This window comes from Apis florea, unplaced genomic scaffold, assembly GCF_048593485.1.
Source record: "Apis florea isolate Af1SG1 unplaced genomic scaffold, ASM4859348v1 contig_2350_pilon, whole genome shotgun sequence".
NCBI lineage: Eukaryota > Metazoa > Arthropoda > Insecta > Hymenoptera > Apidae > Apis > Apis florea.
In genome coordinates this window covers 8,002,339-8,019,466 of record NW_028256565.1, presented here as the reverse complement: position 1 = coordinate 8,019,466, position 17,128 = coordinate 8,002,339, and the positions used below count along the sequence as shown (strand labels likewise).

Below are 17,128 nucleotides of genomic sequence, written 5' to 3'. Positions count from 1 at the left end.
CTCGCGACTGTTCAAGGCCAAAAGGTTGAAATTAACCGTGAGCGCCGAGGGATTATGCGATCGTATCTCGTTCGAGGGAGAAACGGAGCGCGAGGAGATTGTATTCCAGAGTACGAAAAGGTGTGTCGAGAATAATCCAACGTTGAAACTTGGTACAGTCATGCGAGATGACGAACGCTTTACAGGACGCCTCACGCTTCTCGGATCGATCACCTTGGCGCGATTCGCGCGTTTTCGGCTAAAATTATTTCTAAAACGCGACGAAACTTTTTCGACCGAACACTTTTATACGAATGGATGAAATCGAAATATAATTGAAAATACGAAATTTCTCCTAATAAAATCTTTCTTATCTTTTCGTTATCGACGTTATTCTTACGATAACCTTCGTTGAAAAAGTGAGAAATTTTCCGTTTAAACCAAACGGAAGGTTTCAAACTCGAAGTGAAACACGAGTTCGTTTTAACAATATTTTTCAAGCCCGAGTCGTTGGGTTAGGTTGTTGAACGGCCGAGAAAAAATACGAGAGAGGAGGAGGAGGAGGGGCCTAAGGAAAGGAAGGCCGGCTTGTAACCCTGGATCGTGACTGAAATCGAGTTCTGGTCATTACCCATCGAGTCCCGGCCTAAATGCATCGCGCCACTCAAGGATTATCGGGTAAATGCACCCCTCTCGGTATATCGAATCATCCTCGCCACGTCAATTCATAATTCCACGAGAATTTATTACCGATCCGAGATATACCGTATCCCCTTTCTAACTTTGCGCCCATTTTTCTCTCTTTATCCCGCTTCCTCCTCCCCCCTCCCTCTTTCACTCGTCGATAGCTCGGTCTCGGTCGGAACAAGTTCGGGCAGAATCGTTGCTCGGAGCGTTAATTGTTCCTCGAAGACGACGTGTTCGAGCGAATGAATAAAAGTTTATCGCGGTTAATTAAGCCGGCTATTACCACCATAATATTCGCGTCGAAATTTTGCAAAAACTCCGATCGATTCTCTCGTTATTATGTTCAGAGGAGAGAGAGAGAGAGAGAGAAGCTCGAAACTTTTTCATCTTCCCTTTGTTAAGAGACAAATTCAAATTTGACTCGTTGCTCGACCTTTAATTAGATATCATTCGAATTTTTATATTCTACTCGTTGATCGAGGGATCGTTAATTTCCTGAAAAACGTCCAAGAATTTTCGATATCGTATTCAAGGGTTGAAACGATTTTCGTTGAAATATTTTCGCGTACGACGACGACGACGACGACGGTTGTCGCGCGATAAACGGGTAGAAAAAGAAGGCGAGGGGGCGAGAAAAAAGAAAGAAAGGAAGAAAAAAAAAGGAGACACAAAAACAACAGGAACGAGGGGGAAGGGAAGGCGATGAAATATGGCGGACAAATTGGTCGGTTGCTTTAGACGGTTTGCCACAGTTGGATACAGATATTCATAGCCACTTGACCCGAATGCTCGGTAAAAGCGGCAACGCGGGGGAGGGAGAAGCCTAATAAAACGTAAAATACGGGGTGTAAGCTGCATTTCATTACTCCGAGCCGAGTGTACAGGGGTGCATTTTCTCCCTTTCGAATTGATACGTCTTCCTTCGCACGCCTCGCTTCCCTCCATTCACCGTTTCCTCTTCCCTTTTCTCGACTCGCGACTCGAAACACTGCTACTTGCGAAAATTCGTATCCACACCATTTATGGAGGAAAAGGTGCTTTTCTATCATCCTCGTCTCTTTTTTCTTTTTTTTTCGTGGATAAAAGACGAAAGAGTTAAATCAAAGAAAGGAATCCATTTTTATAGATTTGCTTGCAGATTTGGTTGATTTTTCAAGATTGCAGACTGTTGTTATTGTGTGATTAGTCGAACGACAGCATGGAAAAATATTTTAATAAAAAGAAAGAGAATTTTATATATCGAGAATGAAAGGAATTTTTATTAAAGGAAAATTTAAATTGGAACTTGAAAATTTCTATTCTATCGAAATTATATACATTTCTTTAAAATCTTTAATTATCCAAATCCTATATATAATTATCAAAAAATATTTCAATAAATACCAAAGAACTGTTACAACGAACCCTTAAACATCATCAATAATTGTCAAAAAGTAAGGAGAAAAATTACAAATTCTAATTTCTACTAAAATTCCACTAAATTCCATCCAAAAAAAAAAAAAGCAAACTATTTTTCTTCTCGATAAACCTCGATAGGTAAACCAACCTCCATTTTCCGCAGTTCGTTTATCTACTTGCGGAACCAAAGCGTCACAACGTTTCAACGTCCTTCTTTTTATCAAGAGAGCGAGAAAGAAACTCTGGTTAAACTCTCGGGGAACACGATGGTAAAAAAAAAACTTGAGAAACGATCGAGGAGGAGCGCGAATTTTCCACCAAAGGGAACAATAAATCAACGATCATGGCGGTATTTTAATAGAACAAAAGGGGAGGGAAATCGTGTACGTTAATTAATTGGTACGAGTTTAAAGGCTACGAGCCACGATTAAGTAAACGCGATATTATCTTGTCGCGAAGAATTATGGCGCCGCGACGGCTGCGATAATAATATTCACAATATTTAATATTATGTTGTTGCAACGCTTGCAAACTGGCCACTCTTCGTCCACGCACATTTTCGTACCAATTCGATCAATAAACATTAATTAAGAGATTATTTTTTTCGTCTTCAGAATATACTTCTCGGCGGGATCACACGGCAGATATCGTCGAATGTTATATTTTATTTGAAACAACATGGAACAAGCAATTATATATCTCAAGATATCTCTCTATTAATTTTTTTTTTAGTTTGGAAACTCTTAAAATTGGAAGATCTCTCGCTTTAAACGCCTCGAGGATATCCGTGTAAGTGTTTATTATTCAACGAAAACGAGTGATAACGATTCAAAAAATCAAACATTCTTCGAAGCCAGTTCCGAATAAGGTTGCCTCGATGTAAACACGATTCCTGGAAAAGTTCGTTTGAAGAAAATTAAACGAGCGTCCTTGGATGCCCGCCTCTTTCTCTTTCTCCGTCGAAACGCGGCAGTAATTTCATAAAGAGCTCGAAACGATTCTTCTGTCTCGCGTTTTCCTTAAAAACGAGAACCTCTTCGTTAATGAAATCCGTAAGCGAAAACGACGCACAGAAAGAGAGAGAGAAAGAGAGAGCTGGCTTTGCGTTAATCGATCGAGCAGATTGCACGCGATGGAATGTGCCATTCGATATTGCCGTCCAACGTGCATCAGTGCACATTTGAGATTCTGCGACTTGTAATTTGTCACAACATGTTTCGAACGAGGGATCTCTCGGAAAACTAAGAGTTTAAGCGGATCCGCTCGCACAACTTTTCAATATTCGTGGAACGATCTCTGACTTTACCTCTCCGCTCGATCTAATTGATAAACATTATTAATAATTCATACAGTATCGTAAGAAACAATCTCTCGTTTTAACACCCGACAACAATCGGACAACGGAATACATTACAACGTCATAAGGCAGAAAGTCCAAGCTTAACTTAATTAATACCGTTGAATATATTCGAATATTAGAAGCACGAAACAAACATGCACAAAAAAGAAGAAAGAGCGTTATTTATCGTTTGTCTCTAGCAAACGATACTGAACTGAACGAGTGCAACAAATGTAATACCCACGCGTATTTACAACGCAATACCAGAAACGGACGATATATATAATATACGATCATTTCGTTTCTCCTCGAGGCGAGATAAAGCAACGGCTTAACGAGAATCGGCCGTTTTATCTGTAAAGTCAGGGACAAGAGAAGTGCGCGTACACGCGACAGTGGCTGACAAGGGAGGACACATAGTAGGCTCTTAGAGGGTCGGACGGTGAGCGATGAGGATGGCATTTCAACAGGAAGAAAGGAACGATCCCTTTTCTTTCTGGGAGAGCGATACGAGCGGAGGAAAGGTTGAAAGAAGAAATCGACCGCGTCGATTCGAGGAAGCGAACAAGTTGGAAAAATACTGAGAATCACTTTCACGTACGCGGAAACGCACTCGGCGAAATACACCTACCGACAGGTGTCGATTCAATGAGAACGAAACACTCGAGACCGTTTTCAAGAAGATACTTTTTAAACAATAAGTTGCATTGTATAAGAAAGAACTTCCTGCTTGCACGATTGCAATATTCAAGTCAGTACTCTCTAAGCGACACAAGAGGACGACCGTTTCCGTAAAAGCATCGGCGGCTTTCGTATGCGTAGAACCCGTTTATTTTGCATACGAAGGGGTGGAAGGGGAGGGTGAGCAAACGTAACGATCGATATTCCATGTAAACACCGTGCAATGGACCGGTGATTAATTTATGGAGGAGGGTGGATTCTCCTCAGAGACGCTTGGAGTTCGGAGCGGAGAAAAATCGTGTCTCCATTCGTTTGGAGAAGCGATACTTTTCTCGCCAATTGTGGAAACTTGCCGAACGAAAAAATTAATTAATAACTCAATGATTATTTTCAACTCTCTAACTCGTTGCTCACGTGAAATTTTGGATTCGAAACTATAATCAGGGCTTATAAAAAACTCGCTTACGTGACGATAAATTAATTCATATACGCACGCGAGAAATTATATACGAATATGGAAATGCGGATTGGTATCGAGACTTCTTTTACAAATTATTTTATTCGTCGAGTATAATTAGTTGGTTCGATCGTTCGATGCATTACGCTTGTGTTATTGGCTAATCTGGAAATAGAGAGAGATAAATAGGTAAATAGAGAGAGATAAATAGGTAATTGATAGGTACGGATTTTCGCATTGTGTCGAAATCGAAAACAGGAGAGAGAGTTATCGAGTTAATGAGTGGCATTTTATTGTCGAGATCTCCGGATGCGATCGAGCGTGACGGTAACTGGTAATATATCACGCGAACTTCTTTAGCAATTATAAGTGAGAATTAAGAGAGATAGGTGGTCGATGCGTGTCGAGGAAGAAGAAAAAGGAAAAGAAAAAAAAAGCTAAGCTACCGTGGAGTTCAGCACGGTCATTGAGCAATTCCACTGATTAAAGAGGCGCGATCAGAGTGAAAATCGCGTGTTCGTGTTTTCTAATTTGCATAAAAAGCCGTTTTACCCTAGTAATTCAGCACCTTGTTACGCTATTGCTCGCACTTGGTGAATTTCTTCGCCAAGTGAGGATAATTTATTAAAGTATCTTTTAAAACGGATATACAACAAATATACAACACGATGTTGATGTATAAATCTCAATTTTCTTTTTTTTTTTTTTTTTGTCTTTAGAATCGATCTATATAAAAGTTGATACTTTAAGAAAACCGATAACAAACCATAAATATAAATCCCCAAATATACAAAATAAATAATATTTTTATTAAATATTACCACGGAAAAAAAGAATACAATGAATATCGCTTCGACAAACGCGATTCGAAAAATAGAACGTATATCAATTCATATCTAAGACAAGGTTTACCTGCTCCTCTCCCGTAATCGTGTTTGTTTATCAAGGAGGATCGGTTAAGTTAAGTTGCGTTTTATCCGAGGCCGGTGTAACGATTCGAAAACAAGAGTGTTCTCGAGCCATCTCTTATTAAATCTCGAGCATGAAATTATTATTAACCCGAGCGAATATCGTCGGCGATATTCTTCGAGGCGCGTATATATATATATATACGTATGACTCTCGCCTTTATCTAAAGTCTAGGGAAAATATTATATCCAAGCCTGATGTTCCGTATGCACGCTCGCCCGTGCCCTAGAATACTCCCTCGAATTCAGACTCATCTATTCAGATTGATCCTCCCCCACGGATATAAATTCCACGACCACCCTTTTCATTTTCCGCGATACGATTAACCACCTCTTTCTATTCTTTAACACTCTCTTCTCTCGTGTCGCGATTTCTTCTAAATCGGGTTTCTTATCGTTTCAATCGCATCCTAATCAATTGAATTTTCGCAAGAAATAACAAGTGGAATGATAAAGTAAAAACTGAAGAATATTAATAAATACGTACAATTGGCGATACTGTTTCTGAGAACAAACTGTACTCTAAATACAGATGCAAAGATAGATTTCCAACCGAGAATAGGAATCGAAACGAAACTTTTCGATTAACATTCCACGATAATAACGAGTAGACGCAAAGCCCGAAGGGGTTGGGAAGGGTGGCCGATTAGACTTCGAAATCGGTTTCGACGGGGGAAACGGAGCACGGCGGCGTTTCGAAGATATTGATTTGGAGATTGTGGTGCTCCACAAACCTGGAGGCGAGGTGCTCGAGGGATAAATCCCTCGGGAGAGGGCGACACGAGAAGGGAGAAAACGTGAGAAATCGCGGGTGTGGGGTGGCGGCCGGCTTATCTGCTATCTGCTCGGTTATTGAAAATCGAGTTGCTCGTCCGACTATCAATCGGGGAACAAAGTGTCGTCGAGGGTGGAGGATGGATACCGTAGATGGGGTATAAAAGAAAAAAGAAAAGAAAGAAAAAAAAGAAAAGGGGTTCGTCGTAGATTCTTCGAAGAAACAATACGATATTAAATATAGTTAGATGAAGATTATTTATATCTCTTTTTGAAATAACACATCGTTTTATACTTTTATCACGACCCAGAAGCTTTAAGGAATTTTTTTCACTTATTCCACATTTTATTCCCTTAAACAGAGATTCGCTTCGAAAATATCGAATGTTCAACACTACGCTATTCAAACACGTTGCGAGAAGATCGATTGCTCTGCGATCCGACTCCCTAAAGTTTCCCCCCTCCCCTCTGATGCATCGATTTTTCGTTGATGCATTCGATCCGGTCATCGAAAACTCTTCAGCGGGCGTGGGTGGATGGAAGACAAGAGTGATTTACACGGTCCATTGTGCGCAGGACTAAGGGAAAGGAGGGGGAGGAACATATTCGTAGCTCTAGCGGTATCTCAATTATAAGAGGTATCTAGCCTCTCGAACGGTTCGCCTATAATTATCCGACCTCGTCGGGTATCTCGGGGGAAGTCGAGGAACTTGAACCTATCGCAATAAACAACGGTTATAAAAAGACGCGCTCTCCAACGACGACCAAGACGACGAGACGCGTAGATAGCTGTAAAGGGAATATTGCAGATTGCTCGTGAACACGGTGACACGCCTCCTAAATTCCCTTATCAGGGCCCACGCGTCTAGGTTGCAAGGGTTGAACGAGGTTGGCGTACAACAACTCGTATCCTCGTGTAATGTTATAAATCATGTATGAAAAAAAGTAGGGGGAGGGGAATCACGATCATACCACCGTTATATATAGAATGTTTCTCGGAAGCAATATATATATATATATGCGTTTCCTTTTCGAATATGGCTGCGTCTTTCAATTCGGACATCTTTTATTTTTATCGAATTGCTCGAATATTATACACACCGGGGAAGAGGTATCAGTTTCTTCTGTCTCGTGAAATTGAGGAGAATAGATCGTTCTAAAAAAGGATACGTGCGATGAAGATTTCAAAAAAAGAGTTAAAATGAAAGAATATCTCTTCTATTTTTTCTAAATCGATTCTAATACAACGTCTCTCGAAAAATATATATCTTCCTCTCGCGATCCTCTCCCACGATTCTCGTCTTGGCGACGAACGCCAAGATAGAGCGTCGACGAGAGTGAAATTTCGTCGTTAAATCACGAAAGGCGAACGTGAACGAGACGAGGCAGAGACTCGTCCTCCGCCAATATTCGTCCAAAAAAAAAAAAAAAAAAAAACTACAGATCCCAGCCACTCTAAGCAACGATGGAGAGAAAAAAAGCAAAAGTGTGGGGCAGACAGTCACGAATCCACGAATCCCGGCATTCACAGGTGGATGCAAATAAGCAGGGCAGCGATTCCGCATTCAAGCGGTCGGAAAGCGACGAGGATTTAGATGTTAGCACCGATCCAAACTTGACGGCCTGTCACGCGCCCGACAACAGGAAAAAAGAAAAAAAGGGTGGCCGTCCCAGGGGACACCGCGTGGGTTGCACAATTGGACGCGGAGGACAATTATCTGTATGCACCTTAGACAATGGGGTCTAACAGAGGAAAAGTCTTATCGTGGGCCGGTTACTTCAACTTACGCCCTCCTCCTCCTTCTTTGCGAGTAAACCTCGTAAAGTAGTTTTCGGTGCTCGTTTCTCAGGCCACGGACGCGAGCCATTCAATTACTGCCAGATCGCGTGGTGGGGCGAGTTTTTACGACCGATCTCGTAGCGCTCGATCCAACAGTATAATCATCGTGTATCGTGTGTGTGTGTGTGTGTGTGCGTACAAACGGCGAAAACAATGTCACGCGTATCCGAAACGAGTGTACTCGATTCGTTCCTTTGAGAGACAAACAGGGATCGATCTGAATCTCGCTTTTGATTTTATCGAGCGAGAATCTCGGCTCGATGAATTATTATTTGAAAGAAGTGTACAGGGGCGTTATATTTGGCGTGTTGCAGGTGACAACTGTGCCGGACGAGGGAGAGAACAGCTTTAAAATGCCCAGGGCTTCCGTGGTGCACATGACTTCGACGGCGACGAGGCCGCAACACATGTCGCAGGTATCGACCCATGCTTCTTCCAGAGTAGATCTTATTACCGATTATTCGAAACTTCTAGTAAAATTCTTCCTTGTCCCGCGCTATTTTTCTATTCCTTCTCTTTTTCGTTTCGAGAAGAGTTGGCGAGAAAGGGGGGCAGAAATTAGTTGGCGGCCAAGGCGAGCTTATCGGCGTGCCCATTTCGTCAATTTACATTTCTTCCCCTCCTCGTTTCTCGAATAATCCAAATCCAGTGAGCCAGAGGGAATCTTTCCTTCTTGGCATACGTCCATATCGATATGCAAATACCGAAGACAGCCGTGAGCTTAATCGAGTGGTCCAAGCTTATAAACGCGTATCGACCGGATTCTTTCCTCCTTCTTCCACAATGGCGCGCGCTGACCACCCATTTTCATAATATCGCCACTCTAAAGAGCTTTTCAAACCTCTCTCTCTTTTTTTCCTCTCTCTCTCTCTCTTCTCTCATCCCCATCTTTTTCTTTCCTCGCTTACCGAGCAGCATCTCCGAGCTAACTGTTTTAAGCTAATGGCTCTCCCGGTTAACTTCGGCTTAACTCGAGGCACATCGACGTAAACGAGCTTTTAACGTCTAAGAAGAAACGCAACGGGGAAAAGCTTGGCTTGTAACAGAGAAATTCATACGCTGGAAAACGAGAGGAAAGTTGGCGTGAACTTTTATTTAGCCATTTGGAAATACCGCCATCTTCTTAGAAAAGCTCGGATTATTAATTTTCTACTCGACATTTCCAAATCCAACCTCGAAATGTACGCTATATCTTCGAATCGAAAAACTTCTGTCCTTCCAAAAGAATCGAAGAATCGACTCTTCACAAGTGGGTTTAACCACGCGTTAACTTTAAACTCTTTCAACCCAGCCTTAAAAAACTCTCTCAGCAGGATCAACGAATGATTCGAAATGTACACTGGCAGAGAAACGAAAGAATCCGCGATTAAATCAAAAATGCTCGACACGATGCTCGAAAGAAAGATTGGCCTTGCAATTCGAGTCGCTTTGACGATGTTTATTTGAAAAAAAAAAAAAAAATGGATGATAAAAAAGAATATCGATGTTACGTTTTCAAAGAAAGACGAGCAATAACTCGTCGTATCGTACGATACATGCGGAGCGAAAAAGTTAAAGAAACGAAAAGCAAGGAGGTTAAAAATTCGTAGAACCGATTGGCCAACAGCGGGTTGTTAAAGCGATTTTCCATCGAGGCTGGATACACGGCGGCCATTTTATCATATTTGCAAACGCGATACAAATCCATTTACCTCTTTCGCCTGCACGCGAGCGGGAATTAGATTTCAGGATTATCGAATGCGGATCGTGGCGTGGAAACGGAGTATACCGCCCTCTTCTCGCCTCGAGATTGAAATTAACGGGGTGTTTCTAACTTTGACACCGTCTGTCCATTATACACCAATTAGTCGGGGATAATCGTATCGCGTAAACCAGCTATATTCCGTGTTATCGAGTCTCGCTCGAGTTACAACGATTCTCGATTCGAATTCGATTTTTCTTACGAAAACGAACAGAGATTGATTCGAATCGAAGAATATAGGATGTAAGATGAAGTCATCGAAATAGCATCGATTATTAGAAATCAGCAGAGGATTCGATATGTAGATACGATTAGAATTAGATCCTAAGGAAAAAGAAACGTTAAATTTACTTTCTCAAAAGATTCTATCGTGGTCGATTTCGAGAAACCAATGTGAACAATCGTTCGGAAACAGATTCTTGATGTTTATACCGTGATAAATCGGTACAACTCGCGTGTATAAATGACGAGCATGCTTCCAAAATATATTTATCCCGAAACTTCGTACGCAACAACGAGGCGAACGAGCCTCGATCTTTCGACTTCTTTAATCTTCGTGTTTCCCCGGCTAAACGTTTCAATATACAAGTTCGAGCTTACGACGTGCTGTGACTATAAACGGTGAGGGGACGTCAGACGCTGAAAGTCAAGCGTCAAAAGGGTTAAACAGGGCTCAGGGCCGGGTCACCGGTTGGATATCCAAGCGAGGGTATCCGTCGGTAACAAACAGCCGCACGCTGTTGTCGGATGTCGTAAACGCTGGTGAGTCACGTCGCCGCTTCCCCCTTTATGCCGATGCCCGATTTCGTATTCGAGTAATTGCGCGAGACTAACGCGCGGACAAGAGAAACGGACTACCTCGGGATCTGGACCCGGACCACGAGACGCACTTTCGAAATAATTTTAAACGAGGGATCTAATCTTACGAAAATTCGGATCAATCGGCCAACTTGGACGGATCGAAGTTTTAAAAATGTAAGAAACGTGTAACGATTTTTCACGAACACGGAGTGAGTGACGAATTAAATGAGTAGCATTTTTCGAACCATTTCTAAGCATCGTTGAAAGAAACGATTCCTCGGTCGTTTTTAACGGGTTAATATAATACCGCAAGATCGATTTCTCAACGTGGATGTCTCAATGATCGGATCGAATGGTGAAGTTTTAAAAATGTAAGAAACGTGTAACGATTTTTCACGAACACGTGAGTGACGAATTGAGTTAAAATACCGGCCACGTAGCATTTTTCGAACCATTTCTGAGCATCGTTGAAAGAAGCGAATCGAAAGCGATTCCTCGATCTCGATCTTTTTTAACATAATATCGCAAGGCCGATCTCTCGACGTCGATGTCTCAATGATTCAGTGACTGATCGTTCAATCGGGTATCGTATGTAGCTACAGTTGTATGGATTTCACACGATCCAGGCACGGATAAAAAGATTTGAAAACCGGCTCAACCGACCCACGCATTATTGTTCGCTGGCAGAGAATATCGGCGTCTCCGCCGCGACGACGGAAAGGTTATTGCGGCGTCGCGTTTTAAATGGCCTGCAATAACTTGTCTCTCCGGATCTGTCGTGGAGGAGGAGGAGGAGGAGAAGGAGGATATCGAAAGTTTATGCAAATTTTCCGAGGGATCGGCGCCTCGCTTGAAATTCCTCGCGATGACGGAACTTCTCGAAAATAATGGAAGAAGGTACAACAACGTGGAGTTTGATATATAAAATATCGACAGGATTTTACAACAGGTGCGAGCGACACGGATCCCTCTCCCCCCCGCAAACCTGCTCCAACGCACTCCCAATTTTTCTTCTCGATCTTCCCAACATCTCTTTCTATTCAAAACGATTTATTGAAATTTGTCAAATCCTTCTCCTTTTTTCTCCAACGAATAACAAAAGTTGGAAAATTCGAGAGAATTAAAATTATAAATAACAACTGTGGCAATGTTGTTACATTTTCGACACCCACCGCGATCGATAGAGCGGCAATCGAATTCCCGGCCGTAATTCAATAAACGAGGGGGGACAATTTTTGTCTCCCCCCTCGTTTCGAGATGAATTAATGCGTTTATCTCGCGATCTTCAAGCGCGGCAATTTATTTCGCGCGAAGCAACCTCGACGGATCGGATCGCGAAGTTGCGCAAATAATTGCAAGGCGCACCCTGAATTTTATCCACAATTATACCTGCCTCATAAATAATTATATTCCCGCGTCGGTGACCGACATGTACGTATACAGGCCGAGAAATATTTCCAGGCTGGAAAACGCGCAAGGAGCACCTCGATATTTTCACACTTTCCTCCACTTTATCGATGTCGTTTCTCGTTCGCGTAATCGCTCGGTGGAAGCAGTGAGTAAATTATATCCCCCCTCACCGGAACAGATACTTATAGGTATCTGGAGACAGATATTGGCGGGCAAAAAAAAAAAAATTGATTCGCTGATCGAAGGAGATCTGTACACGGTCGAGTGGAGTTGGATCGCGTCGTTTCGAAGGGATCGAATAAAATCGAATATAAATCGAATATAAATTGCGTTACAAGGAGTTACAATGTTCGAATAACACCGTGTCCCCACGTGTGTTAAAACCGTGCATTAAGCACACGCTGCTCGAAAAGTGTTGAGATACTTTTGTGTAATAAAAACCAGTCAGATTAGTCGATATACGGATATATCGGACTTGCCGCGCGCACTTTTGTCAAATCGTTTGTGGTAGACGAACATTATCGCATAAATATTATCCAGTTGAGCGGCATTCCTTTTAATTTCTTCCAGTTCTCGAGCGGGAACTATAATAATAAATATCCTGTAATGGAGAGAAAGAAACACGTTGCGAAATGGTAATAATCGCCACCAGCTATCGCTCTCTCTTTTGCGTTAAAAAAGATATCTGCTTGCGGAAAAATTAACTTTGAAATTCGAATTTTGAAAATCCCTTCCTAATCCACTCTTTACCTCGAACGTTTCGAATCGAAATTTCTAGAATCAGCAACCGAAGTTCTCGGAAGTTGGGAGGCTGGAAGCTATCTACGAGTGTCGCGCAATATTTGTATATTTTACTGCTTCTTGCACGGCATCATAAACGAACTGCACACGCAAACAAGGAAGAGAGATACGGCGCCTAGAGCTCGTGGCGCCTAAGAACGTGCAATCGTGCAATCGTTGCGAATAAGAAGATTTGTTTCCAAAAATCCATCCAACCTTCCCAATTTCCTTCCGCATCGATCCATCCGCGTTTTCATTCTTTCAACAATTTTACGAGCTCGATGATGAACATCTCTCTCGCGAATGTAAACAGAATATACGAAAATAGACGGAGAGAGGGATGAGAGAGAATGGTTTCACATTCCACCGCACGAGATTCCATAGCGGCGTAATTTCGACTCCGTGCACCATAAAATCGGTTTCTCGAGCAACCTCTCCCTTTCCTCTCTCTCTCTCACGAGTACGCACAGAGAAACGATCGTCACAAACAGAGACAGAGTTTAGTATTCCTCGCTTTCAATTTGCCCTGCACAGTTCCTCCAATTTACAAGGATATCGCGGAATTAAATATTCGCCCGATCGAATTTTTAATACGCGGTGCAATGCGATTTCAATAAAAATTTTCCAAGTGAACAAGATGTGGTGTTTCATTGGCAAGGTGTTGGCCACCCTGGCGCTGTCTATGGGGACGCTTTCCTCGGGCCTGGCAAAGGGTTACACCTCGCCCGCCTTGGATTCCATCCTGGACAACCAGCCGCCTCACCTTTATCAGTCGGCGAACAACGACACGTGGTAAGGTATCATTTTCACGCGCGGTTTAATCGTGGAACGGAAACGAAACGCGGTAGCGGCCGTTTACAATGTAAAGAGCGTTCGAAAGAGAAAAATGGTTGGTAAGTAATTGCGAGTCAGACGCGTGTCGTGTCGCCCCCCAACGATTAGCGTCGCTCGGCGAAGATAAGAAAATTAAATAAACCCGACAAGATACTTCGCCCGTGGCGCAATAAAGCGAACGAGGGGCGGAATATCTTAGATAATTCGTTTAACGTGTGCATTAACGTCACTGCGTTCCGTTTTCGGTCGTCGCACACTTTCTCCCGCGATAGCGGGCCTCGGTTTTATCGCTATCGAGGAACCACGAGTAGGAAATCGTGCTCGTTAGTCGTTCCAGTATACACTCCTCGTGTATACAATATTTTTTTCTTCAGTTTTATATACGTAATTTAATTCAATTTGGATTCAGTTAGATCGAGTTAGTAAAAAAGAATTTGTTTTCAAATTTCAATATTTGCTGATTTTATATACGAGTTTACGCAACGTAATATTATATAATTTAATTCAATTTGTCGAAAGCTGAATGTTTTCAAATTTCAACGCGTTCAAACGTGTCTATAATTGGTCGACTCGAATATCGATATCTTCGTTTCCACCACCGACCGAGTTCCAATTATCCGGCAAGGAATAAATTCAACTTGGTCGATCCGTTGTGCAACAAGAGATCGATCCCCGGAGCGTACGATTTTCTCTTATGACACACGGCCAATTACCGAACGAGATCCAAGCGAATTAATCGGTCGAGATATACAAATCGAGAAAACATATCGAGATCTCTTATTGGTAGCGTAATGGCGTAGAACGAACCGTTGGCTCGTTTCCACCTATCCTTGAACCGGTTGGGCCGAAGATCGATGCGTTACCCGATCGATCGTTCCAATCAGAGGGATATTAGGCGCTGCCATTCGTAATCGTATTGCAAATTTGTCGCAGGTCGGCTTTCTCGGTGACGCAACAAGAAGCCTCGTGGGTCGCCTCGTTGTCCATGCTGGGCGCGTGGTTCGGCGCTATGATCGGCGATTGGGTGATGAGAAGGGGGCGTAGATTGGCCCTACGCGTCACGTCTCTGCCTCTGGCAGTCGTGTGGATCCTCACGGGGATCGCGCCCTGCGTCGAACTCGTCTACGTGACCAGCTTCATCGGAGGCTTGTGCTGCTCCGTCATCACCATGGTCGCGCAGGTATCGCGTATTATATGTATATCGCGTATTAAGTGTGCAAATAAGTTCCTTCTTTCCTATTCTAATTAATTCTCGTGGCGCCATTCGAAACAGCGTTCTTTCGTTTTTAAGAGGAGCCCTGTCGAAGCTAAGTGAAACGATTGCGCGCCAATGGGGAAAAGTCGTAGGAAAGATCGAAAGATGGAAATTTTAAATAGAAGATAGAGAGATCTATCCGACTGAATTTACGTAATGAATTTGCACACCTAATATACGTATGGTTTTTCGAATAGGCTCTGGTTTTAAGACTCGTTGTTCCAGGTATACATATCAGAAATCTCGATGCCGGGGATCAGAGGTTGCCTGTCGGCTATGCTGAAGGTGCTCGGCCACGTTGGCGTGTTGTTGTCTTACATAGCCGGCACGTACTTGAATTGGAGGCAGAGCGCCCTCCTGGTCGCGATAGCGCCGTCGATGCTCTTTCTGGGGACTCTCTTCATACCCGAGACGCCGTCGTATCTCGTTCTGAACGGGAAAGACGACGAGGCTGCGAACAGCTTGCAGTGGCTGCGCGGCGATCACGTCGACATACGTCACGAGCTCCAGGTAATTCTCCAACGAACGTCCGTTATATTATCGACCGATCGAGGAACGTAGCGATTCAAACGACGATTCGACGAGAGGAGGAGAGACGTCCGATTCGATCGATCTGGATGGCCACCACGATGAACGCTCGGTTTAACAATTGTTCACAGGTGATCAAAACGAACATTCTCGCGTCACGCGCGAAGCAGTACGAGCTCACGTTCAAGAACAGCGTGTTCACGCCCCGATTGTACAAGCCCATCGCCATCACGTGCGGTTTGATGTTCTTCCAGAGGTTTTCCGGGGCGAACGCGTTCAATTATTACGCGGTCATTATATTCAGGCAGACGCTGGGCGGCATGAATCCTCACGGAGCGACCATCGCGATTGGCTTCGTCCAATTATTGGCTTCTCTGTTATCAGGTAAACCCGAAACGCACTTATCGAGCACCAAGATAAGATAAACGAATCGAACGAACGTTTCCACTTGCTTTCCAATTGTTTTTCTAATTTTTCTTCTTTCTCTTCCCCCTGCTCAGGATTCCTGATCGATATCGTGGGCAGGTTACCGCTTCTGATAGCCAGCACCGTGTTCATGTCGTTGGCGTTGGCCGGTTTCGGCAGTTATGCCTATTACATGTCCCAGACGCAAAATCTGGGCTATCCGGACTCGGCGGTGGTCGGCCAACACGATTGGATACCGTTGCTCTGCGTCCTCGTCTTCACGACCGCCCTGGCTTTGGGCATATCGCCAATTTCGTGGTTATTGATTGGCGAGCTCTTTCCCCTGGAGTATCGCGGCCTCGGCTCGAGCATCAGCACCAGCTTCAGCTACTTCTGCGCGTTCGTCGGGATTAAGCTCTTCATGGATTTTCAGCAGGTGAGACGAGGGAGGGAGGGGAAGGTAAGGGAACGGTCGGGACACTTAAACCCCGGCGTCGTGTCGGGTGTATTCTTGTTGCCCGATATATCGATCGATCGAGCGTGATATCTTATCTCGCGATCGAGTGTATAATCGAGATATTCGAGCTCTTTAATCGCGTTACCGATCTTCCCACCTTTCACGACCATCCACATTATACGACAACACTTTGCGGGCTCGAGAGGTGTGCTCGTAAATTCGAGAACGAGACAACCTTTCACACGTTCGAATTTTAATCTCAGACCAGCTTGTCTCTTATTCTACAAATTGAGAATACATATTAGATGTCGATTCGAACCTTTTCTTTAAAATAACTCGATATCCGTTGTTGCAGAGCCTTCGAACGAATACGAATTATTCGATCCTTTTCTTTAAAATAATCCGATATCCGATATCAAATACGAATTATTCGAACCTTTTCTTTAAAATAATCCGATATCCTTTGTTGCAGAGCCTTCGAACAAATAGGAATTATTCGATCCTTTACTTTAAAATAATCCGATATCCGCGTTGTTGCAGACGACTCTTCGAACAAACACGAATTATTCGATCCTTTTCTCTAAAATAATCCGATATCCGATATCAAATACGAATTATTCGAACCTTTTCTTTAAAATAACCCGATATTCCTTGTTGCAGAGCCTTCGAACGAATACGAATTATTATTCGAACCTTTTCTTTAAAATAATCCGATATCCCTTGTTGCAGAGCCTTCGAACAAATACGAATTATTCGATCCTTTTCTTTAAAATAACCCGATATCCCTTGTTGCA

At 43.1% G+C, this 17,128-nt stretch overlaps 2 protein-coding genes across 3 annotated transcripts in view; one reads left to right on the top strand and one right to left on the bottom strand.

Moving 5' to 3' along the window:
* Positions 1-17,128, bottom strand: part of LOC105734753 (mediator of RNA polymerase II transcription subunit 20) — a 103,427-nt gene that overhangs the window by 78,334 nt on the left and 7,965 nt on the right. The window lies entirely within an intron of this gene.
* LOC147658180 (facilitated trehalose transporter Tret1-2 homolog) overlaps positions 1-17,128 on the top strand; it is a 78,031-nt gene that overhangs the window by 54,379 nt on the left and 6,524 nt on the right. For both annotated transcript variants that reach the window (XM_086904468.1, XM_086904469.1), the window contains exons 2-7: positions 8,438-8,539; positions 13,514-13,647; positions 14,623-14,869; positions 15,170-15,454; positions 15,604-15,856; positions 15,973-16,313. In XM_086904468.1, the coding sequence (XP_086760594.1) occupies positions 8,438-8,539; positions 13,514-13,647; positions 14,623-14,869; positions 15,170-15,454; positions 15,604-15,856; positions 15,973-16,313 (1,362 nt within the window). The remainder of the gene's footprint in view (positions 1-8,437; positions 8,540-13,513; positions 13,648-14,622; positions 14,870-15,169; positions 15,455-15,603; positions 15,857-15,972; positions 16,314-17,128) is intronic.